We start from the raw sequence: 23,938 nt of genomic DNA on the forward strand, positions 1-23,938 counted from the left end.
GTGGAGCTTGAAGCTTCACACCATGTTTACAAACACCTTCAAACTTTTCAATCTTCTTCATCTGCAAATCAACCTTATAGAACTGGCTATCATTTTCAACCTCCCAAAAATTGGATTAATGGTAATATGATATATATTCACATAATAAATTCTCTCAATTCCTCTTTTTATTTGCTTTTCTTTGTATCTAACCATTTGTTTCTTTTTTTTATTGTTTTATTGTCATTTGGTATGCATTGGTTGATGGCTACCTCTGGATGAACAGACCCTAATGGTTAGTACTTCCTTCTACTATTACTTATCTTTCTTTTGCTTCCTGATTTTCTGTATATCTAATGTATTATATACAAATTATAGGAGTTATGATTTACAAGGGACTTTATCACTTCTTCTATCAATACAATCCAAAAGGAGCAGTGTGGGGCAACATTGTATGGGCTCACTCTACATCGGAAGATCTTGTGAATTGGACCCCTCACGAGCCAGCCATTTATCCATCCCAGCCATCTGATATCAATGGTTGTTGGTCCGGTTCAGCCACTATCCTCTCTAGTGGCAAACCAGCTATGCTTTACACTGGAATTGACTCCCAAAACAGACAAGTTCAGAATCTAGCCATCCCCAAGAATTTATCCGACCCTTACCTTACAGAATGGGTTAAATCTGCTAAAAACCCTTTGATGCAACCCACCGCACAGAATCATATCAATGCAAGTTCATTTAGGGATCCAACGACTGCCTGGTTAGGCCCTAACAAGGAATGGAGGGTCATCATTGGAAGCAAAGTGAATCGCCAAGGCTTAGCCATCCTTTACAAAAGCAAAAATTTTGTAAACTGGTATCAATCCAAAACCCCATTGCATTCTGCTGACAACACTGGAATGTGGGAATGCCCTGATTTTTTTCCTGCTCTACTTCATGGCCAAAATGGTGTCGACACCTCTCTTAATGGCCCTAATGTCAAGCATGTCCTCAAGGTTAGCTTGGATGATACCAAGCATGACTGCTACACTATTGGCTCGTATGACAATGTCGAGGACATTTATACACCGGACGAGGGATCTGTGGAGGGTGATTCGGGGTTGAGATACGATTATGGCAAATATTATGCTTCCAAGACTTTCTTTGACAATGTCCAGAATCGGAGAATCTTAACGAGTTGGATCAATGAATCATCAAGTGTGGCTGATGATATCAAGAAAGGATGGTCTGGAGTCCACGTACGTTTTGGTTTAGTTATTCATTGTTTATTAAGTAACTTAAGTTGAAAGTCTATAATCAAATCTCCGTTATGGTGTCTCATTCTGCAGGCAATTCCTAGGAAAATTTGGCTGGATGAATCTGGGAAACAATTGGTGCAATGGCCAGTAGTTGAAATAGAAAAGCTACGTGCAAACCACGTTAGCTTGGCAAACAAGTTGCTCGAGGGAGGATCTGTTATTGAAGTACCTGGTGTCACTGCTGCACAGGTGAGTTTGTTTTGCTTCTACTTTCTTTATTCATTGTTGCTGGTCATAAAAACCAGACAATGGGTTTTCACCACGTGCCTCGTATTCATTCATCGTCCTTTTCGTTCGTATTTGTACAGGCAGATGTTGAGGTCTCGTTTGAGATAAAAGACTTTGAGAAAGCTGAGGTGCTAGAACCAAGCTGGACTAACCCACAGCTCCTATGTAGCCGAAAGGGTGCATCGGTTAAAGGGAGTCTCGGTCCATTTGGGTTGCTAGTTCTTGCTTCGGAGGGCCTGAAAGAGAGGACTGCAGTGTTCTTCAGAATATTCAAAGGCCATAACAAATATGTGGTTTTAATGTGCAGTGACCAATCCAGGTCTGAAAAATTTTTCTCAAACCCCTTTTCAATTTTCTCCCAAACTAAACAAATTAAAATCATTAACTCTTGGCTTTGTTCATCTATCTGACAGATCTTCCCTAAATCAAGATAACGACATGACAACATATGGAGCTTTCCTAGATGTAGACAATCGACAGCACAAGTTGTCATTGAGGAGCTTGGTAAGTTTTAGTTGATTCTTCATCTGAGCTTGGAAGTAACCATTTCATCATTTTGGGACCCTTTTTTTTTTTTTTTTAAACAGATAGATCATTCCATAGTGGAGAGCTTTGGTGGAGGTGGGGAAGTTTGCATCACATCTAGAGTTTATCCCACGTTAGCAATTAACGAGGCTGCCCACTTGTATGCTTTCAACAATGGAAACCAATCCATAAAGATTTTGGAGTTGAATGCTTGGAGCATGAAGACAGCTAAAATCAATTGAAACTATAGTATGGTTTCGAAAATGGCATCAAAGTATGGCAAATGATGACATTTAAATGGACTAAGTTAAGGTTGCAATGAAAAAGAAATGGATAGAGAGGAACAGCATTTCTACTTTTTAATTTCACTTGTAAATTAAACTAGTACCCTTACACCATATGTTCATCTCTTTGTAGATGAAATAAGAATAAAAAAAGGGTATTAACAACAAAAGATAAGATTAATGGTTGTATTAAAATCTAAAATTTGATAACTTGATTGAAAATATTCCAAAATGTTATAAAGTATGGTAAATAATGTGATGGATTAATTTGTTGTTGCAACATTCCGAATGAGAGTTAAAATGCAAAATTTACCACCATGGATTGTTATTTGTTAACAACAAAAGGATAGGGTGGTTTATTTTATTCTATTTGAAAAGGCTGTTTTTATTTGTTGCACGTTCCAAAGTTTAGACTAATAAATTATCAGTCACGTCATTTCCTTCTTTACTCGTAAATTTGTATTTTGATATAATTCTGTTCTTACGTGGTTTAAATTTAAGATTTTAGTATTTTCAAATTAATAGTATTACTAATTGTTAACATTATAATTATATTTAATCAATAATACACTTACACCTTAGCTAAACACTTGAAATTATGTTAAGAACATTTGACACCAACTAAAATGTTATCAGTTTAGAGGATTGAGTTCACATCCTGAAATCATCATTGTCAGGATGATTTTATTTGAATTACACCTCTAATTAAATAAAAATATATTATAAAAATTAAGCTTTTAACTTTATTGATATAGATTCAGGCGCACTTAAGCGTATTATTTTTCTTTGATTTAAGAGTTTGGAAGGGTATAGATAAAATTAAGTATTGTATTTATGCTAATTTAAAAAATATTAAAATTTCAAAATTCAATACGGTAGATAGAGGGGACTAATTTGGCAAAAAAATAAAGACATGGGGGGACTAAAATCTGAATTAGACCGTTGGATTTTGGAACAGGCCATGAACTGAACGTAATAAATTGCATCGGCTCTTCAGGAAAAAACCCAAAAAAAGCATGTACTTGGTAGATGCACTATGGTGTAGTTTAGTTGTATGACACGCCATTTTTCAAAGCTCCATTCCATCCCGACATTTTTCAATTCTATCTCCTGTAAGTAGTGAAACCCAAAAGAGTAGCAAAAATGGGCACGAAATGGAAGAATGTCTTCTTCGTTTTTTGGCTGTTGTCATCAACTGCACAATCCTTCTATCTCCCTGGGGTCGCCCCTCGTGATTTTCAAAGGGTACCCCTCTTTCTCCCTTCCCTCCCTGAGTTCATCATTAATGTTGTGTGTTGATTTTCCATTGATTTTTTTTTTCATTTTGTTAATAGAGATTGGTGTTGGATCTTCGGGTTTTTATGGTTTGATCTTAATGTGTTGGCGTTTCATTTTTTCTATTCAGATCTGTGTTGTGCTCTTTATTCTTTTGGGTTTTCATTTCTCTTTCTTTTTTTTTCTTCCTTTTGGAAGTAGATTTGATTTTCCTTTCGCTGTAATAGCCTTGCTTGTTTTGGCTACTATATCATTTTTTCATAAACAATGTGCAACTTATTTTGCCTTAAGTGCAAGGCCAGTATTGCTTTCTTGCAAGGATCTTATGGTTTAATCATTGCTTGAATTCTTAAAAGTGATCTAGTTTTAAATTCGTTGTGTAATTAATTTTGATGCTATGATTAGTTTTTAACATGGCTTATAGCTTATAATTTTATCATGCCTTAACACTGTAATTCACTTTTAGCTTATTAATTGTATCATGCCTTAGATTGTCCTTTGTCTGATTCTGAACAGGGTGATCCCCTGTATGTTAAGGTGAACAAATTGTCATCTACAAAGACACAACTACCATATGATCATTACTACTTAGACTACTGTAAACCAGCCAAGATTGTGAACAGTGCTGAAAATTTGGGGGAGGTACTACGTGGTGACCGCATAGAGAATTCAGTCTACACCGTGAGCCTCTGTTACCTTTTTTGGTGTTATGTACTTGCTGTTGGTGACAAGTGGTATATAATGAAAAGCTTAATAGATTATATCCGTAATTCTTATTTTGTTGTTCATCCTGCCTTTTCCTTTAGTTTGAAATGAGGGAGGATCAGCCTTGCAAAGTAGTCTGTCGAAAAAAACTTGATGCTGAATCTGCGAAGAATTTCAAGGAAAAAATTGATGATGAATATCGAGTTAATATGTAAGTAACAAAGATGACGACTATGATTCAGTTTCCTTGCTCCTTTCTCTTCATGGAGATTCTTTATGGTGTTTTTTTAACCTCTATTACCTTTGTTGTTTGTTGCTTTGCGACGCTTCTCCCTCTCCTTCGCTGCTAACAAGTTTGTGCTGCCTGTTTATACTGAACTATCTGAACTTGATGCATAGGATTCTTGACAATCTTCCAGTTGCTGTTCTTAGACAAAGGAGAGATGGAAGTCAGTCAACAACATATGAACATGGTTTCCGTGTTGGATTCAAAGGGAATTATGCTGGGGTATGGTCAGGGGCCGTAGCATTATTCCAAAGTTTTATGTTTTCTTTACCTTAATCTTAACCATTTTGCCTTTACAGAGCAAGGAGGAGAAGTATTTTATCAACAACCACTTGAGCTTGAGAGTCATGTTTCATAGGGATACTGAGACCGATGCTGCTCGAATTGTTGGGTTTGAGGTTACCCCTAACAGGTTTTCTACCAATTTCTTGAGTCTATTTTTGTTCATTTTGCATTTGTTTCGACATTTAGTCAAACTTTGTTAATTAGTAGCTTTTGTGGATTTGGATTTTGAACTAGCCATAAGCATTGTTCTATGTAGGTTTTCTGTTTAATATTGCTCGAAATATAATGTTCTTTCGAGATATTTTGGTTGTATGCTTTACTTGGATATTCTTGATGAAGATCAATTGAATCATATCTCAAGATTTAATAAATATACATATGCCAAACCATGTAATTTGTGTTCTTCTACGTCCATTATTTCTTTGTTTCATAATTTCAAAACTCATCATAATAGGTATTCTGAATACTTGTACTCACTGAAAGTTCTTAACTACTTGAGAGTTTTCTTTAAAATATAGTTAAAGTAGTAATTTGCATTTTTCTTTTGAAATATGCTATTGAAAAAGAGGTATTGGAACTATGTTACATTTGTGTAACGGAATATAAGAAACTAGTTAGTATCAGAGTCATTTTCTGTTGGTTGTCAAATAACTGGCTTACGTATGCCACTATTTGTTCATTGTGTGTGGCTCTCATTTACAGCATTAACCATGAATACAAAGAATGGGATGAGAAGAATCCCCAGATAGCAACATGCAATAAGGACACCAAAAATCTAATTCCAGGTAGTACTGTTCCACAAGAAGTTGACGCAGGCAAGGAGGTTGTGTTTACATATGATATAACTTTCAAGGTATTTGCATTTCCTTTATCTTTCTTTCATTGTTTTCTTTCCACTGTATTTCTTATCAATGAAATGAAAAGCCAGACCTCATATCAAACCGGTGTGACATCCAGCTAGTCCGACTGGATTATTCAATTAAAATGTAAAATAAATATTAAATATGTCGTTTATAAATTAAGTGTTGAATATAATAACTGGTTTAACATAAATACTTATTTGGCTTAATAATATTGCCATTAATATGTTATTAAGATGTTAAAAATTCAAATCCTATTATTTTCAAAAATAATTTTAATAGAAAGCAAAAAATAACAAAAACCAGTTTTACAGGTTTAATTCAGTTTTTTGTCCTCTGTTACCGATTGAACTGTTTTCTAGCGGTTCATTAGATCCTGGTTTCTGGGGATGTGCTGGACTGGATGGACCCCGGTTTTCAGTTGAACAAGTTACCGGCCTATCCAGTCTGTATTTTCTCAGTTCTGGTCGTAGTGTATAGGTTAACTTGTGGCTTTTTGTAGGAGAGTGATATCAAATGGGCTTCTCGCTGGGACACATACCTTCTGATGAATGATGATCAGATTCACTGGTTCTCCATCGTAAACTCTCTGATGATTGTTCTCTTCCTCTCTGGCATGGTAGCCATGATCATGATGAGAACATTGTATAAAGATATTTCAAACTATAATCAGTTGGAAACCCAAGATGAGGCGCAGGAAGAAACAGGATGGAAACTTGTACATGGGGATGTCTTTAGGGCTCCAATCAATTATGGTTTACTCTGTGTTTATGTTGGTACAGGTGTCCAGGTCTTCTCAATGACGCTTGTGACAATGATATTTGCTTTGCTGGGTTTCTTATCTCCTTCCAATCGTGGAGGACTTATGACTGCTATGGTTCTCTTGTGGGTTTTCATGGGAATATTTGCCGGTTACTCTTCAGCACGTCTATACAAAATGTTTAAGGGCACAGAGTGGAAGAGAAATACTTTGAAAACTGCATTTATGTTTCCTGGTATCCTCTTTGTTGTATTCTTTGTACTGAATGCACTAATTTGGGGAGAGCAATCCTCTGGGGCAGTGCCATTTGGGACAATGTTTGCTCTTGTTTGCTTATGGTTTGGTATATCAGTTCCATTAGTCTTTGTTGGCAGTTACTTGGGTTTCAAAAGGCCAGCCATCGAAGACCCTGTGAAGACCAACAAAATTCCCAAGCAGGTACCAGAGCAGGCATGGTATATGAAGCCAGTCTTTGCTATACTCATTGGAGGCATCCTTCCATTTGGGGCCGTTTTTATTGAGCTCTTCTTCATCTTAACGTCAATTTGGCTGAACCAGTTCTATTACATCTTTGGCTTCCTTTTCATAGTGTTTGTTATTCTAATAATCACTTGCGCCGAGATAACAATTGTGCTATGCTACTTCCAGTTGTGCAGTGAAGATTACCATTGGTGGTGGAGATCTTACTTGACAGCTGGCTCCTCTGCTCTCTACCTTTTCCTATACTCTATTTTCTACTTCTTTACGAAGTTGGAGATCACAAAGCTTGTCTCAGGCCTCCTTTATTTTGGCTACATGGTAATAGTTTCATATGCCTTCTTCGTCCTGACTGGGACAATTGGCTTCTATGCGTGCTTTTGGTTTGTTAGGAGGATCTACTCATCCGTCAAAATCGACTAAGATGAGTATATAGAAAGAACACAAGACCTATGCGAATTACCGACTGGATGAGGGGAAAGCCTTGATGTGGACTATGTCAAGTCGAAGATACTTGCTACCGAAACTTTTATTTCCCATCTACAATCACTTTATTGTTTGTCATTGAAGGTAGGCTTGGCTTGTTAGTTTCCCTACACTGTTAGAAGTCCAGTACTGTTAACTCTTTAAGTAGTCTCTGCAAGGAGTAAAATTGGTGATCTAGCCTGTAGATATTTCGATACTCCAGATATCTACTCCCCAGAAAACCATTAGCGTTGCAATGCATCTTCATGACACTATCAGAGAACCTGATGTAGAAATGCCCTGGTACAACTATAAGTACTGTTACCTTTATTTACTATTTTTGCAGTAAATAACTAAGAGCCTTTTGGAGACAAGTTCCTTTCTCCATTTTAGCTTCTACTTTCCATTTTTCTCAACTATGTGAAATTGAGGGCCTTGGATGGTTATTTTCCCTTGTTTATTAGTCTCTGTAGTTATTGCTTTATGTTCATTGGCTTTGTCTTGGCAAAGTGGGGGTTATTGCTGGTTTTGGAATGTAATATTGTGACTTACTTTGGATGGTTGAATTCCAGCAAATGCAAAAAAGTTTTATTTTAAAATCAACTATATAGGGTAAGAATCTTGGACACGAGTTCATCAATAGGTGGATACATGAAAAAGCATGTCTAAATCAGCTTTGTACCCCAAGAATGACAAACAAAAAACATACGGTCAGGCAGTGTCCTGAGATTTAGCTTTTAATGCTTCAATAACTGCTGAAAAATCTTCATCACTGAGGCCATATGATTTTGCAACCTTGTACAGTTCATTTGCAGCAGCTGCAATTGGAGTGGACTGAGAAACAGATTCTGCCAATCCCAATGCAAGTCTAAGGTCCTGTGTCAACATTAGCTTCTGTTACAACATGAAATATTAACAGCATGCCTTTCGAAATATGTTGGATTATTTGGGTTACTCACATACCTTCTGTTGATGCTTTAAGGGAAAGGCTGTGGGATATTGGGATTTAACCATTGATGGACCTTTAAGCGAGTACATTGGTGCACTAATTGCACCCTGCGAAACCACCTGCAATACAACAAGAAAATGTAACCCCCCCAAAAAAAAACAACAGAGAACATTCAATCATCCAATTATGCATTTGGATCTCAGGAATACCTCAACTAGAACACTTGGGTCGAGTCCTACTTTCTTGCTAAGAAGTATTCCTTCGGAAAACGATGCCATCATACTACAAAGTTGCAAAAGAAAAGCATTGTCACCATACTAGCTATCCCAAGCATCAAAACAAAGGACTTTAAAGGTTAAAGAACTACACGTTACCTTCCCATGATCATGTTAACAACAAGTTTCATAGCAGCTCCATTTCCGACCTCCCCAAGGTAAAATCTTGACTGGGGAAGAAACAAATATATCAAGAATTACTTGCAATGACTAATTCAATTACAGGTTTCAAGATGCCACCTATGAATATTTGTGTGTTGTGAGAGACGAGACAAAATACCTTGCCCAATATATCCAACAGTGGAGAAACTAACTCATATAAAGATCTGTCACCTGAAAGAGGAAGCTATTGCCTCAGTTTTAAGAGGAATACATTTGAAGCCTATGATATAACAATCAAACATCAAATGTTGCAAATAATTTAGCATCTTGCTACATTGTTGGGATTTATTTCGTATTGGATTCAACATCATACTTAGCATACTAAAAGATAATGCAAGACTTTTTACCTGCAGTAAGGAATATCAGTTGTCCATCTTCCGCTGGCTTTTTTGAACCTGAAACTGGAGCCTGTAAAGGAAGCAAATGAAGCTTAGTTAATAGAAATTTTAACATTATCAAACTGCTGAAGCATACTCAATTTATTTGTGTTTAGGATGAGTTGCAAGAAATATAGAAAGCAGAAAGCCTGATTGTAACTTTTACCTCCAAAAATAATGCCCCCCTTGCTTTGATATGTTCATTGATCAATTTAGAAGTGGCAACATCAACCGTTGAAATGTCTACATAGCTGTCAATGCCAATGCCATTCCATATGTCATCAATTCAAGTCTGGAAACCTTTCAACTAACTAAAGGAAGAAGACGGTTTTACACTAAAATGCTTTCATATGAGAATATGGGAGAAAGGTTACCCTTTTCCTGGACCCATTCCGCTCACAGCTCCGTTCTTTCCACAGGCAACATCAATCTGGTACAAAGCAACAATGAGTTGCCAGATCTTAATAATAGGTCAAGCAAAAAATATGTAGCAATGAAATTTATAACAGAAACATACGCACTGCACTTTCAGGATCGGCAAGCATGGCAAAAGTGACATCACAGTTTGCAGCTACTTCCTCAGGAGAGGAACTATACCTGCACCCCAGGAAAAAAAAAACCTTTTATTCAATAACTTTTAAGATTAAATCTGATTATCTTGAAAAGCTCTAGTCAGAAACACCAATAACAACACAAAGCTGCTTCTGCAGATGAAGCACAAAGGCTGAAAGATTCAGACAAGAATTATAGAATGCATTTGTTTCTTTTGTAGAGGATATATAAAGTCAGGTATCCTCTTTAGCCTCTTTTCATTCAGCTTGCAAATGCATTGAGAAAAGAGACAGAAAAAGAAAACATAGACCGCAGTCATATCCACTAAAGAATATAAAGTGGTTGTCTTGTAAGGGAAGTGACTGACCCTATAAGCACGTCTACCAACAGTCAACAGAATGACCAATCTGCCTAATTAACTTAGTATTGGCTCATGTTATATAAGCATGCATGTCAATATGTTGTGAAGAAGAGGGAAAATGTTAAGGATAACAACATGGTAATGCTATGAAAACCTAATTTCAGACCAGGAATATTCAAAACTCACTTTGCACCAAGGCTGATGAGAGGATCACATTTGCTCTTCGTTCTATTCCATACTATCACATCACATCTGCAACATGTTAGAGGATCGATTTTAGAGTCGAATCAACTCTGGTGCTTAAGAACTGAAAATTACATAGTCTGCTGTTGTGAATAAAAGCAGCATCTTTTAAGACAATTTCATTTCAGTTTGATGGTTCTAGCAGTAGTAATTAGGAAGATGAACCAGGTCATACCCAGCTTTTATGAGATTCTGTGCCATTGGCGATCCCATAATTCCAAGACCCAGAAAACCAACTCTGCCTGAAAATTTATCTGTTACATTCAACATAATCATTGTAAGAGTTAGATAGCACCTAGTGGCAATTGTTCCATACACAGATATGAAACAAGTTAAGCCAGTATTACTTTCCGACTTTAGCATCAATATCAAAGGACCTGGCATGAGAGTACTCATGGAAACATACAATTCAAAATTTAGTGAGAATCCTTAGCACCCAATACCTTTTAATGCATTTTGTATAATAATCTATGAACTCAACCATTACCAAATCCATGTATTTCAAATTCCAAATAATTCCTCAAGTTGTTTTTTTTCCTTGTTGGAAAGACACAAAATACCCTTTAATGCATTTTGTATAATAATCAATGAGTCTAGGCACTTACGGAGGACAATTCAAAGAAGAAAGGAAACAAACTGTACAAAAACACACAATACAACGTGAAAAGAAGTAAAGGAAGAGGTAACCCCCAAAAGGAATACCTTGGGATGAAGCATCAGTGGCCTGAGAAGAAAAAACCTTGAAAGAAAGAGAAAGCAGAGGCTTTGAAGGAGAAGAAGAGAAGGGTTTGGGTCGGAAGTTGGCGGAAATACGAGGGCAGAAAGCTGAGCACAATGCCATGGCTGTTGAAGATAACAAGTTGTTGATGTTGGGCTTAGCTAACAAAGTGGAAGGCATTCAGCCCCTTTTTTTATCTTTGGGAAAATTTAAAATTTAATCCAAAGTCCGAGTGAGAAGTTCGCATTTCAATGCCATGCTTTGCTTTTGTCTGCAAGTGTTGGGATAAACAGATAAAGAATCAGAGCTCAGCTGACCCTTGCTTTTTCAAAACAAGTTACAAATATTCCTTTTTTAAATTATGGTAATATTGGCTGCATTTCAATGTAGTAGAAATAGCAGGCCATTTAATTATTCTGCACATCTTGTTTTCTAAAGTGTTGTACTCAAAATTGATATGTAAAATTAAGATGAAAATTAATTTTTTGAAATAATAATAAGACATATTACATTTTTAAAGGGAGAATGCGGATTTGAATCTTAGAGACAATATTATTAAGAAGCACTGAACATGAACCATAGATAATGAATTTATATTTGATACACTTAACATGCATAATTATACACCAGAATCATGTGGTGGTCAACATATTGTGGTGTCATAATTTGTATTTTCATAACGAATTGGTTTCTTGAATAGTTATATTTTTTTCGTGTTATCTTTCATTCTTATTCCGAAGTAAATTAAGTTGTGCATCTTCTTGCTCAAGATAAACTCTCTCTCAACTGATTAATTTTAGTGGAAAAAGGTCCATGCTCACTGGGAGAATTAGTAGAATAGTATCTTCTTTTTCTTCACTGTCTTTTGTTATTTCAATCGAGATGTGTATTTATCAACTCAGTTAGAAGTTCTGTACACATATGAATAACTTCTGATTATATCTTGCCAAATGAAAGCCAGCAATCTAGTTCTTTTCCAGTACTGGGAAATTTTAGTTCATCATCTCACATTCACCCTTTCTGTACCTGCATCCATCTAATTTTATTTTATTTCCATCTTAAATGTGATTGTCTAGAGATATCTGTTAACAAATTAAGTGGAACCCTTTCATAAGCCTCCTTTCACTTCAATAGAAACAAGTACCGTCACAATTTGCAAGTTGTGTCCAACTCTGGCCTAGATTTCCGCACTTGATTAAGGCAAAAATATTCAAATTCAAGAAAGAATTTGTAGGATAGTCTTTTCTTTCTTTACTTGCTTTGCCATTTAGATTATTAAAAGTTTCTTCAGTCTTTTGTTGCTGCAAGCTAGTTGGCGTTACTTTTTAATTCATTTTTGTTATTGTCCTCTTATCTTTCCAAGATCATAAAAGAGATTCTTTGAATCTTATTTCTGAATATTGATGCATAATTATACATTATCAAGTACAAATAATAGTATTCATATGAATAGTTATGACAAGATTTTATTTTGAAATTTATGAAGTTGGGGGCAAAAACATCTCCACAAGCCTCAGATTAAAAATAAAAGGAAACATCTCGCAACAAACCATGATATTAAAAACCCATCATTCTGCCTCACCAAACCTACCTATAGTTTTGCCTCCCCAAAACCAGAAGAAAAAAAAAAATGAAAAGTCTTTCAACCTCAAAAATCGTTTCAAGCAATTTTCAAGAAACACTCGGCCATGTGATGATCCAGAAGCATTTATAGTGCATAATTATACATTATCCATAAATTACATGATCATACATCAATTTTCTTAAAATTATAATCATAATTACAATTCAAATAATATACATTCGGATAAGTTAGTCATTACATAGCATAATCAGCATCAAACTAAAGTCTCGTTGACATCCAAATTAAAGAAAAAAATGAGAGGGGGAATCATGTGGTGGTCAACATGTATTCTCATAATTACTTGATTTCTTAAATCTTCTTACTCAACATGGACTCTCTCCCAACCGATCATTTTTTAGCCATGCATGCATTGCTTAAATACATTAAAGAGAATAGCAGAAGAATGAGAGAATTTGTAGGATAGCCTTTTCTTTTCACATTGTCATCACCCAACTTTAATTTTTTTCAATTTAAGCACTAGCATTTGAATTTGTTCCGTTAAATTGTTTTCTAATTGGTATAATAACACATTTAGTCCTCAATACTTACCTATTCTATCAATTTAGAATGCTACCTATAATTTTTATCACTTAGCCCAATAAGTATATGATTTGTAAGCAATACAAGGGACATCCTAAGAAAACAAAGACACCCTTTTATATCCCATGCAATAAAATAGACTTGTACAATGCACAGGCTAAATGTGTGTATATCTTATTAAAATATATTTAATCATTTTGTAATTTATAGATGTGAGTTTCTAGTGTTCTTTTAGGATAAACTACATTGGTAACCATCCAACTACAAATAAACTAAAAATAATTTAATCTTTTAGCTAGCACACTTAGATTTTTTTTTTTTGCCAAAAGTAGCATACTTGAATTTAAAATTTAAACTATTAAATAGATTAATAAAATTAAACTTTTAAAAAATTGAAAACAGGTTTCTTAGAAAATTAAACAAATTTTAGAAACATTTTCTTAAAATAAAATAATTTTATAAACACCTTTCCATGTATGTTTAATCTAGGAAATTATATATACCATATATATATAAGAATGATTTAAGACATTAATTTTATCAAATAATATATTGAAACACAAAATATATAAAATGATTTAAACTTAATTATAATATTGACTATACAATTTATACAAAATCATAAAATATATATTTTTAATATATTTTAATTAATATATACAATCAAATTCGTGAATCAATTAATTAATATATCCAACTATTAGGATAAATTGCACGGGCTAGATGTGTGTGTATCAATTAAATCTGTTCTTTTTCTTTCTTTCTATTTTTGGGTTTTACAAATTTATAGATGTGGAATGCTAATGTTTTAAAAGCTGAAAACTTTGGTCAGGAAGTTTGAGGATCAAATTGTTAGAACTTGTAAATATGAAAGGTTCAATTTATTGAATTATGTAGAATTAGGATCAATTCTAGATTGATAGAATATGTAAGTATTAAGGAGTGAATGTGTTATTATACCAATTGAAAAAAGATTTTCCGTTATCAATTTAATGACGAGTGACGAAAATATGAAACGTTAGTGCTTAAAGTAAAATTTTTTAAATTGGATGACCAAAACAGGAACACATATATAATACTTTACCTTTTTAGATTATTAAAAGTCTGTAAAATCTCTATATGTTACTGTTGCGAATGGAATACACAAATTCATTCAGATTGATGGTTCTAGCAGTACTAAATAGGAAGATGAGACTTTGTGCCACACCAACTCCGCCTCAAAATTCAACATCATCTTACATATTAGCATCAATATCAAAGGCCTGCCGTGTGAGCAGAGGCAGATCCTTTTGGGGCCTAGACGCAAATTTTGGAAAACTTTGATTCTTTTTTAAAAAGTTTTAGAAAATTTTAATTAGAACTCTCCATTTTTTTTAGAAAAATTTCATTTTCCGTCAAAGTTTTAAGATAATTTTAATTAGGCTCTTTCAAGTTTTTAAAAATTTTCATTATACCTTCTAATTTTACTTAAAAATTCAATTAAGCTCTCTAAGAATTTTTGAAAATTCTCATTAATCTCACAAAACTTCAATTAAACCCCCAATTTTTTTTAAAAAATTCTCATTGAACTCTTAAATTTTTTTAATATTTTACTAGGCTCCTTAAAACTTAATCTCACCATCCGTCACTGTATTAAAGTACTCATGAAATGAAAACATGCAATTCAAAATTTAATGAGAATCCTTAGGACCTTAATCCAACACAAACTCAACCATTACCAAATCCATGAATTTCAATTTCCAAATAATTTCTCTAGTTGTTCTTTTTCCTTGTTGGAAAGACACCCAATACTTCTTAATGCATTTTGTATAATAACCTATGACCCTAGGCACTTATGGAGATGACAATTCAAAGAAGAAACACCCACCAAAGACGAAAGGAAACAAATTGTACAAAAACACACAATATAACATGAAAACAAGTAAAGGAAGAAGTAGCCGGAAAGGGAACACCTTGGGGTGAGGCATCAATGGCCTGGGAAGAAAAAACCTTGAAAGAAAGAGAAACAGAGGCTTCGAAAGAAAAGAGGAAAGGGGTTTGGGTCTTAGGTTAGTGGAAATATGAGGGCAGAAGGCTGAGCGCAATGCCATGGCTTTTGAAGATAACAAGTTATTAATGTTGGGCTTAACTAACAAACCCTTTTTTCTTTTGTCGTAATCAATGTATCAACCACCACCAGTATTGATTAATCCTCTCATTGTAGGTATTCTCTAAAGAATTAAATGACCAGCATATGAAATGCATTCCATTTACTGCAATAGAAACCAATTCTCATAAAGAACCAACCACAAGATTAATACATAGTTCGAGGACAGTCTTAAGTAACCGTTACAATCAACCCTTGTTTGCAAGTTGTGTCTAACCGTGGCCTAATTTTGTAGGACGGTCTTTTCTTTTCTTATTTTGACGTTTATATTATTAAAAGTTTCTAAACTTTTCTATTGCTAGAAGCTAATTGATCCCTTTAATTTCTAGGTGTTGCTTTTGTTACTTATTCCATATCTTAATTTCCCTATTATCTTTTTTAATTATATAAATAATGAATCTATATTTGATGCAAATAGAGTGCATACTTATATACTATCAATAAATCTCACGATGACTACTCATTTGAATGACTATAACAAGATTTAACGATTGCATAGCATAACCAGTATAAAACCAAGGTCTCATTGGCATCCAAAATTTAAGAAGCTAGTGGGGGGAATCATATAGGGTCATAATTTGTATTCTTCTCCTAATTAATTGGTTTCTTAAATAATTATATTTTTTGTGTGTTATCTTTCATTTTTGTTGTTTTGCCATGTTCACATAGAAGTAAATTAGGCTGTGCCCTCTTCAGATTGAAGACCGAGAAAGTTTGTATGACAGTCTCTTCTCTTTCTTTCTTTTGTTGTTGCAAAATTGTTGATCTATTTAATTTCTAGGCGTTACTTTTTAACTGACTTTTACTACTTACTATTATCTTTATGAGGGAATGAAAATTTATTTCAGTAAAAAAATATCTTAGTCGTTTATTAATGTTAATTTTTTATTATATAAATAATGAAGTTATATTTGATGCATTTATTGTGCAAAAGTATACACTATGGATAGTCACAAATACAAATATAATCGCAATTTTAAGTCGATTAATACACATCTAAATAAGTATGGTAAGAATTAATTATTCTAGAGCATAATCAGAATAATATCCAAAATAATGTCCAAAGTTTCTATGAATTTATTTGCATCCAACAATTTTTAAAAAAGAGAGGGGAAATCATATGGTGGTAACATGTATGGTGATAATTTGCATTCTCATAATTAATTGATTTCTAAAATAGTTATGGCTCCATTCTTGTTTGTTCGCCATATTTGTAGAGAAGCAAATCAGGTCATGCATCTTCTTACTCAACATGTTACCTCCCTTGACGATGATTAATTTTGGGTGGAAGAAAGCCCTACATGTGTTGCACTGCTGATTGAAGAAAAAAGACAGAGAGAATGTCTATTCTCATTTTGTCATTTAGATTATTAGAAGTCTTTAGAGTCTTCTAACGTTGGGAACTAGCCAATTCCATTTTGAGTGGAAAAAAACCATGCATGTGTTGCTCAATAGATTAAAGAGAACAACAAAAGACTCAGAGATGTAGAATGTGATTTAAATTAATAAAAGTCTCTAAAGTCTTGTATTGCTGAGTATCGGCCCCTTTAATTTTTAGGTGTTCATTACTTGCTCCATTATCGGTCCTCTTATTTTTTATCTCAAGGTTGTAAATTATATAATACCTTGAACATAATATGACATGAGAACACACAATATACATGAGTCTGCAGTTAGACACAACAGCTACTGAAGGCATTTATCAACTACGTTAAAACAGTAAACTTGATATTAAAGAGTAGGATACATTTTCAAGTTCTGTATAATCTACAATAACACCAACCCCTCTATTCATAGCTGATGCAGATGTTTAAGCTATATATATAATTAGCTTTACTCAAACCTCAACTCCTCAACCATATCAACTAAAGCCCCCGCACATTGATGCTATATAAAGTTTTAAGCTATAGAATAAGCCAATGTCTCTGATCTCGAAAGGGAGTGTTGGCTGCTAAACATGGTGGAGAATGATGAGAGCTTTGTCATTTAATAGCTTCCATGAGAGAGCCTGTTAAAAACAAAAGTCATGACAATGATTTGCTACAAAAACTTAGGGAAAAATAATAGTGTTAGGTATTTGAAGGTACATACTACAAAAAGTGGTGTGGTTTAAAGTCAAGTTAGCTAAACAAATGAAGTCATCAGTTTGAGCTTAATTTTGATTTCCCATTTTTCTGCCTGCACGGAACATTCGAAGAAAGGTCAAATCGTAGGTGGTGAAAACAAAATTTACAAACCAGGAGTTAAAAAGATGAGAAATCAACCAAAACGAATCCTTCTTTTCCTGAGCTAGTAACTCCTCAAAAGAAATGTCAGCAAATTCAGGATCCGGGTCTTCCATTGGCTCACTGGACTTGCCCTTTGACTCCATGCAAGTACAAACTTCTAGCATCTGGAAGACAGGGAGAGAGATTAGAACCATGATAATGTCTGTTCTGATTGCAATAAGAGACTGAATTAACATAATAGGGGAGCAGAAAAAGATTTCAATAATCCTTTTTACTCATCTAGTTGCAGAAGCGGTACGAAGCTATGACAGAACAAATAAAGCTCTGAATTGTACCCTCTTATAAGCCGGAGATAGTTTAAGTTGCTGTTGGAGCCAGTTATAGACAAATGCATCCTCTTCTAATCTCTTCTGTTCCATTTCTAGCTTGTATATCTAAACATGCAAATCTTTATTAGAGGGAATCAAGATTAATGATAACAACCACCTCACACCAAAAGCATAAGTTAATCTCCATATGGTTGCTCACTTGCTGTCTCAGGCGATCAAATGATGATCGATCTGCTTTGAATAGTAGAGCCTTTGTTATTGTGAACCTACGTTTGACCACCTCAGACCTGCAGTAAGATCGTAGCAGTAAATTAAATAGGATAGCCAACATTAAAAGAACAGATTAATGGTAGAAATTTGAGGCAAGGAATAGGAACCGGTGCCGAGGGTAAAACATTAAGAAAATGTTCGAGCTTAAAGGAGTGAAGAAAGAAATAGAAAGCATTTCAATATTCTGAGAACAAACAGAACAAAAGTAGTTAAGGACTTGGAACAAAAGTAGTTAAGGACTTGGAAAAAAGGAAAAAAAATGTGCGCAAGCTAATTACATTAGATTAAAATCGAGCAGCATGTTTTCCAGAAACAATAACAATAAAACTAAAAGGAAACACTCAAAAAGCCAAAATAAAGATGTAGCTTAGCAAAACATGACAATAACTATGAACTTACTTGTGCTGCAACTCATTCCTAGCCTCCATCAGGCAATTAGCAAATTCTCCAACCTACATAAAGGGTGGATGGCATGTTACAATTGTGGGTATTAGAACTACAATAAATTCCATAGAAGGTATCAGAATTCAGAATTTTATTTTCCTTATAAAGAAAGGGCAGGGGAGATTAAATAAAGAAAGTGAGCCTAAGAATTTGCCTTGGAGAAGTTATTTAAAATCAACTTTCATTTGTAAGGTATACTCATAGGATAAACTATGATCACCATGTACAAGCAACTTTCTTTGATACTATAACTTTTAAAGTATACTCATAGGATTAACTCATGTATAATCTAGAAGTTTCGGGACTAATTCAGAATCTATCTTCTAAACTTCTGTAATCAAAATAAGAACATATGTCTGTCTGCCCGTCTCAAATGCCAGCAAGAAAGAAAGCCAACATCTCACATTCAATGTATCTGCAACAGCATCAAAGCTATTTTCATATGTAAATGAAAAGAACTTGAAACCAGCGCATCAAAGCTGTGTAAATGAAAAGACCTTGCAAAAAAGGGTTTCTTGTAATGGTTAGTTAAGACCGCCCTCGAACTATGGTTGGTTCTTTATGGGAATTCACCAATTCCTTCCCTACGTAAGCATTGGTTTCAAGTTCATTTCATTTAGAACCGACCACATAGTTTAAGGACTGTCTTAAGTAATGGTTACAGTAAACCACTGTTAGCAAGTTATGTCCAAATGTGGCCTAGATTTCAATTCACTGATTCCTTCCCTACGTAAGCATCGTTTCAAGTTCATTTCATTTAGAAGCGACAATATAGTTCGAGGACTATCTTAAGTAACAGTTACAATAAAACCTTGTTTGCAAGTTATATCCAAGTGTGGCCTAGATTCACTGATTCCTTCCCTACGTAAGCATCGGTTTCAAGTTCATTTCACTTAGAACCGACAATATAGTTCGAGGACCATCTTAAGTAATGGTTACATTAAGCCCTTGTTTGCAAGTTATGTCCAAGTGTGGCCTAGATTTCAATTCACTGATTCCTTCCCTACGTAAGCATCGGTTTCAAGCTCATTTCACTTAGAACCGACAATATAGTTAGAGGACCGTCTTAAGTAACGGTTACAGTAAGCCCTTGTTTGCAAGTTATGTCCAAGTGTGGCCTAGATTTCAATTCACTGATTCCTTCCCTACGTAAGCATCGGTTTCAAGTTCATTTCACTTAGAACGGATAATATAGTTCGAGGACCGTCTTAAGTAACGGTTACAATAAGCCCTTGTTTGCAAGTAATGCCCAAATGTGGCCTAGATTTCCTCACTTAATTCAAGCAAAAGTTTTCAGATTCTCTTCTCTTTCTTTATTAACATTTTATTGCAGAAAAGATATAACACAAGTTCATAAAATTACAAATGGGATAGTCTTACCTCCTAAGCAAAGAAAACAAATATTTAAACTTTAAAATATTGATTGAAATGAGAAAAGACCTGACCAAATTATTCTCCAGATGGCTTAATGATAGTTAGAGAACTAAAAAAGCATTAATTAAAAAATGAAGCAACAATGAGACTTGCTTTAGTATCAAGACAAGCCATATATTTAAGCAACAAACTACACAAGATTTGATTATTACTAGCTAAAAAAACAGATAAATGAAAAACATCAAAACTTTAAAAAAATTAAGGTGATAATAAGAAGGCAAAAAAAGAAAATACCTGAGCTAATGTTAATCCGTTGTTTTGATGACACTTAACAAGCTGGTCATAATGTTGCTTAATCTTCCTCTGCGTAGCACTACCAGTTGATGTAAATGGGTACAAGCAAACCAGCTCCGGTTTGATCCGACAACCCGGATCCCCCCGACCCGATTCTTCCTTTTCCTTCTTCTCTTGCGCTGAACAACTACACCTTCCGTCACCATTTCCTTCTTCACTTTTGGAATCCAATCTCTTCTTCTTCCCTCTTCTCTTCTTCTTCTTCGTCCTCTGATCCTCACCACCTGATTCACACCGCTCCCCATCTCGATCCGACCCGACCCGACTGGCATCCCCTTTTTGTTGGTTTTCCCCGGTAAACAAACCAGCCCATTTTGCAGAATCGGAAGGCATAATCTGTAGAAGAAGAGTATGGGGCAAATGAGTAGAGTCGTTTCCCCGGGTTTGTGCCCTCGTATCAACAATATCGGGAAAACAGCAGTTCAAAAGGGCAGATTCATTCTGGGGGTTGCCTTCTTCTTGTAGTTGTTGTTGTTTATGGAGTTTTTTATAGTGAAAAGAAAAGAATAAGAATAAGAAAGAGAGGACGAAAGAAAGGAGAAAGAAGAAGAAAAACATTGGGAAAGGATAGGAGCAAAGCAAAGTAAAAATATGGAAGGAAAAGGAATGTTATATATAAACTTTTTTTTTGTCTGTTTAAAAGAAAGGAAAACTATGGCAGAAGAAGAAGAAGAAATGAAGGTTTAGCCGCCATTAAAACGCGTCATCACGACAAAACAAAATACAGAGCGAGAGAGAGATAAAATGTTTTGATGTTTGGTTACAAAGAGGTCTATGTTCCTTCCTAGTACTAATGCACAAATGAAATTTGTTTCTCAATTCTGATTTCTTATCATATCTATATAATCATATGCTTTTTCTTCTCTTTTCATTTTAAATCAAAGTTTGTCTCAATATATTTATTTTATAAATATTACACATTTCTTTCACCCTCTGTCACCTGAAAGTATTAAAATATTATTTTTTATAGAATAAATAAATATTTATGATTTTTACCCTTTAAACCAATTTTAAAATATGTAAATTTGAACTTAACGCACCACATTAATATCTAAGCTTTATTGGTGGGTGTATCATAATCTAATATTTGGTTAAGTTAACATCAATTCAACTCATTCCTTTTACACAGTAAGAAATATTACAATAAAAATGTTTTTATCTTTTTATATTTTATATAATATGTGGAAAAGATTTTAACTTAAACATGCCATAAATTGATATATATTCTTGCCGAAAATAATCATATTTTTACTTGCATTAAGGGATTATTAGCAATGGGAATTAAAGCGTTGATCTAAGGGCAGAATAATGTGGTTATCATAAATTGTATCCTCGTAATTAATTATTTTTTAAACAGTTATGCTTTTTTTTTCTGTATCATCTTTCGTTCTTGTTTATTCTACAATATTCATACATAAAAACCCGGCATGCAATTGTTCAACAGATTGAAGAGTTCGTGGGACAGTATTACTATTTACCAATGTCTTATTAGCAAAGAGAATCCAAAAGGAGGTAGGCAGGGGCCTAACCCCTAGATATTATTTTGAATTTTTTTTTTTTTTAATTTTGGATGCCAAAGGGCCAAGCAAGGGCTACCTTTGGATAAAGTGGATTTATTGTAATTTTACGTTTTCATATTGTTTTTTAATACATTTTAATCCATTTTTCATGAAATTTTCAAGTCCCCCCATTTATATTCTTATTCCATCCCCTCACCAAAATTTCATTGCTTTGCCCCTACTCTTTGACATCTAAAGTTTAAAAAAGATCAAAAAAATCTTTTTTCTTTTTTACTTGAGTAAAACAATCACATAATGGGGATTGTTGGCAATGGGAATTAAATCGGTTGATCTCGGGGTAGAATCATGCAGTGTGAGGTCATAATTTGTATTCTTCTAATTAATTGCTTTCTTAAATAGTTATGTTTTTTTGTGTTAATTTCTATTCTTGTTTTTTCTTTTTTTGTCATGTTCACATAGAAGTAAATTAAGTTGCACATCTTGTTAATCACCATGGACTCTTCCTCAAAAATGATCATTTTTGGGTGGAAAAAAAGCCATGCACAGGTTGAAGAGAAAGGCAAAAGACTGAACGAGTTTGTGGGATACTGAGTTGGTGTCACGAGTTAAGCATGTATCAATTCAGTTGAGAAAAGATTAACTTATCATGTCTATTAAATTATTACAATTATTATTTTGATGACGATTTTTTCTTTTTCATGAATTTATATTTTTTATAGAAAACCTATTGTTATTCATGAATGAAGCCCGGTTGGTATAATAGAAAAGTAACCAGAAAACCAGCGAAAAAGCCCGCTAAAAAAACAAAAACAAAACAGGGGCAAAAAATAAATAGCTGAAAGAAATCAAGGGGCCCTCTCAGCTCCCACAGACTCACTCACATTTCCACACCGTTCGATGGAGGCCATCGTGACCCAAAAGCCAATACGCCATGTCACCCCTCAATTCATCAAGCGTACAGTTGTCGATCACCATTCTTCCTCAAAAGGCAACCGACATCAAAGCCCCAAGTAAGTCCTCGACCCAATCTTTATCTCCTTCAAGTCGTCTTCTTGCTTTTGCTAATTGGTGCATCAAATTGTTTCCTTCTCCAAAGGCAAACACAAATTCACATTGATGAAATCTCTATCATGTGCCTCGCGTCTTGAATAAACTAACCCAAATTAACATTTTTAATTTATGAATACGTGTTCAAAAAAATTATAAACAAATCCTTTACACCACACCAATAATAATTATTAAGTAAATATTTAAAAATAATATTTCATATAAAATGTTTTCTCTCACCTACATTGTGTATCTATATTACTATTTAATTCTTGAGTTGGTGTCGCGAGATTCAAGGGTATTTTAATTTTTTAATTTTATAAAACCAATAAAAATTACATAGTGAGATTTAAACCCATGCCATTTACATTAATAAATCCTTAACTTCACCACTAAATTAAAGTTTTATTTTAATCTTTTAATTATATTATGAATACTTTATTGATTCCATCAATTGTATATATATTGATAATGTTATTGATTGAGTTGGTGTTACAAGTTAACTTGATATTAATTTAAGATTAATGACAACGCCATTATCAACAATTGTAATGTATTTAATGTTCTTAATTTGATTTATTTACGTGTTTAAATTTCTTTTTACTCATAATTTAATCCAATCCTTTTCATTTTAATGTTGTACATATTGCATGTGTTATTATTAATTAGTTTTAAACATTACGTTTAATTATTTATTGCATGTTATATTCAAACGCACACTTATATTTTAAAGATATGATTTCTACATACACATGTGGTAGGTATATTAATATAAATAATAAAATTATATTTAATGTACTTAAAATCCATCATAATTATTCACTCGACACATCTTCTTTTTGAAGTTGTGAGTACAAATATAATTAGAATTACAAATCAAATAATATACATTCAAATAACTATAACAAGCATAACATAATCATAATTATAATGAGAATAATATCCAACCTTAACATTAAACTAATGTCTCATTGGTAGGGACAAATCCAAAGTGG

General features: G+C 34.0%; 4 protein-coding genes across 4 annotated transcripts; 2 read left to right on the forward strand and 2 right to left on the reverse strand.

Annotated features, from left to right (window-relative positions):
* Nucleotides 1-332: 332 nt before the first annotated feature.
* On the forward strand, nucleotides 333-2,506 carry LOC128033813 (beta-fructofuranosidase, insoluble isoenzyme CWINV1-like). The gene is made up of 5 exons (XM_052622006.1): nucleotides 333-1,220; nucleotides 1,311-1,469; nucleotides 1,589-1,827; nucleotides 1,922-2,012; nucleotides 2,096-2,506. The coding sequence occupies exons 1-5, from the start codon at nucleotides 336-338 to the stop codon at nucleotides 2,273-2,275; spliced, it is 1,554 nt and encodes a 517-aa protein (XP_052477966.1). The 5' UTR covers nucleotides 333-335; the 3' UTR covers nucleotides 2,276-2,506.
* Nucleotides 2,507-3,316: 810 nt separating this feature from the next.
* LOC105776840 (transmembrane 9 superfamily member 7) lies at nucleotides 3,317-8,033 on the forward strand. Its single transcript, XM_012599777.2, has 7 exons — nucleotides 3,317-3,562; nucleotides 4,109-4,273; nucleotides 4,399-4,508; nucleotides 4,697-4,805; nucleotides 4,883-4,995; nucleotides 5,571-5,721; nucleotides 6,231-8,033. Exons 1-7 carry the CDS (start codon nucleotides 3,461-3,463, stop codon nucleotides 7,386-7,388), a joined length of 1,908 nt encoding a protein of 635 aa, XP_012455231.1. The 5' UTR covers nucleotides 3,317-3,460; the 3' UTR covers nucleotides 7,389-8,033.
* LOC105776842 (glyoxylate/succinic semialdehyde reductase 2, chloroplastic) lies at nucleotides 7,997-11,363 on the reverse strand. Its single transcript, XM_012599779.2, has 12 exons — nucleotides 11,052-11,363; nucleotides 10,525-10,603; nucleotides 10,293-10,358; nucleotides 9,715-9,790; nucleotides 9,568-9,623; nucleotides 9,360-9,444; nucleotides 9,164-9,224; nucleotides 8,935-8,987; nucleotides 8,754-8,824; nucleotides 8,589-8,661; nucleotides 8,394-8,498; nucleotides 7,997-8,306 (listed from the first exon to the last, which is right to left on the reverse strand). The coding sequence occupies exons 1-12, from the start codon at nucleotides 11,245-11,247 to the stop codon at nucleotides 8,142-8,144; spliced, it is 1,086 nt and encodes a 361-aa protein (XP_012455233.1). The 5' UTR covers nucleotides 11,248-11,363; the 3' UTR covers nucleotides 7,997-8,141.
* A 5,721-nt stretch (nucleotides 11,364-17,084) lies between these two features.
* LOC105777615 (uncharacterized) lies at nucleotides 17,085-21,189 on the reverse strand. The gene is made up of 7 exons (XM_012600967.2): nucleotides 20,317-21,189; nucleotides 18,604-18,656; nucleotides 18,134-18,221; nucleotides 17,941-18,039; nucleotides 17,642-17,769; nucleotides 17,469-17,555; nucleotides 17,085-17,385 (listed from the first exon to the last, which is right to left on the reverse strand). The coding sequence occupies exons 1-6, from the start codon at nucleotides 20,932-20,934 to the stop codon at nucleotides 17,519-17,521; spliced, it is 1,023 nt and encodes a 340-aa protein (XP_012456421.1). The 5' UTR covers nucleotides 20,935-21,189; the 3' UTR covers nucleotides 17,085-17,385; nucleotides 17,469-17,518.
* Nucleotides 21,190-23,938: the final 2,749 nt, after the last annotated feature.

This window comes from Gossypium raimondii, chromosome 10 (assembly GCF_025698545.1).
Source record: "Gossypium raimondii isolate GPD5lz chromosome 10, ASM2569854v1, whole genome shotgun sequence".
Classification (NCBI taxonomy): Eukaryota; Viridiplantae; Streptophyta; class Magnoliopsida; order Malvales; family Malvaceae; genus Gossypium; species Gossypium raimondii.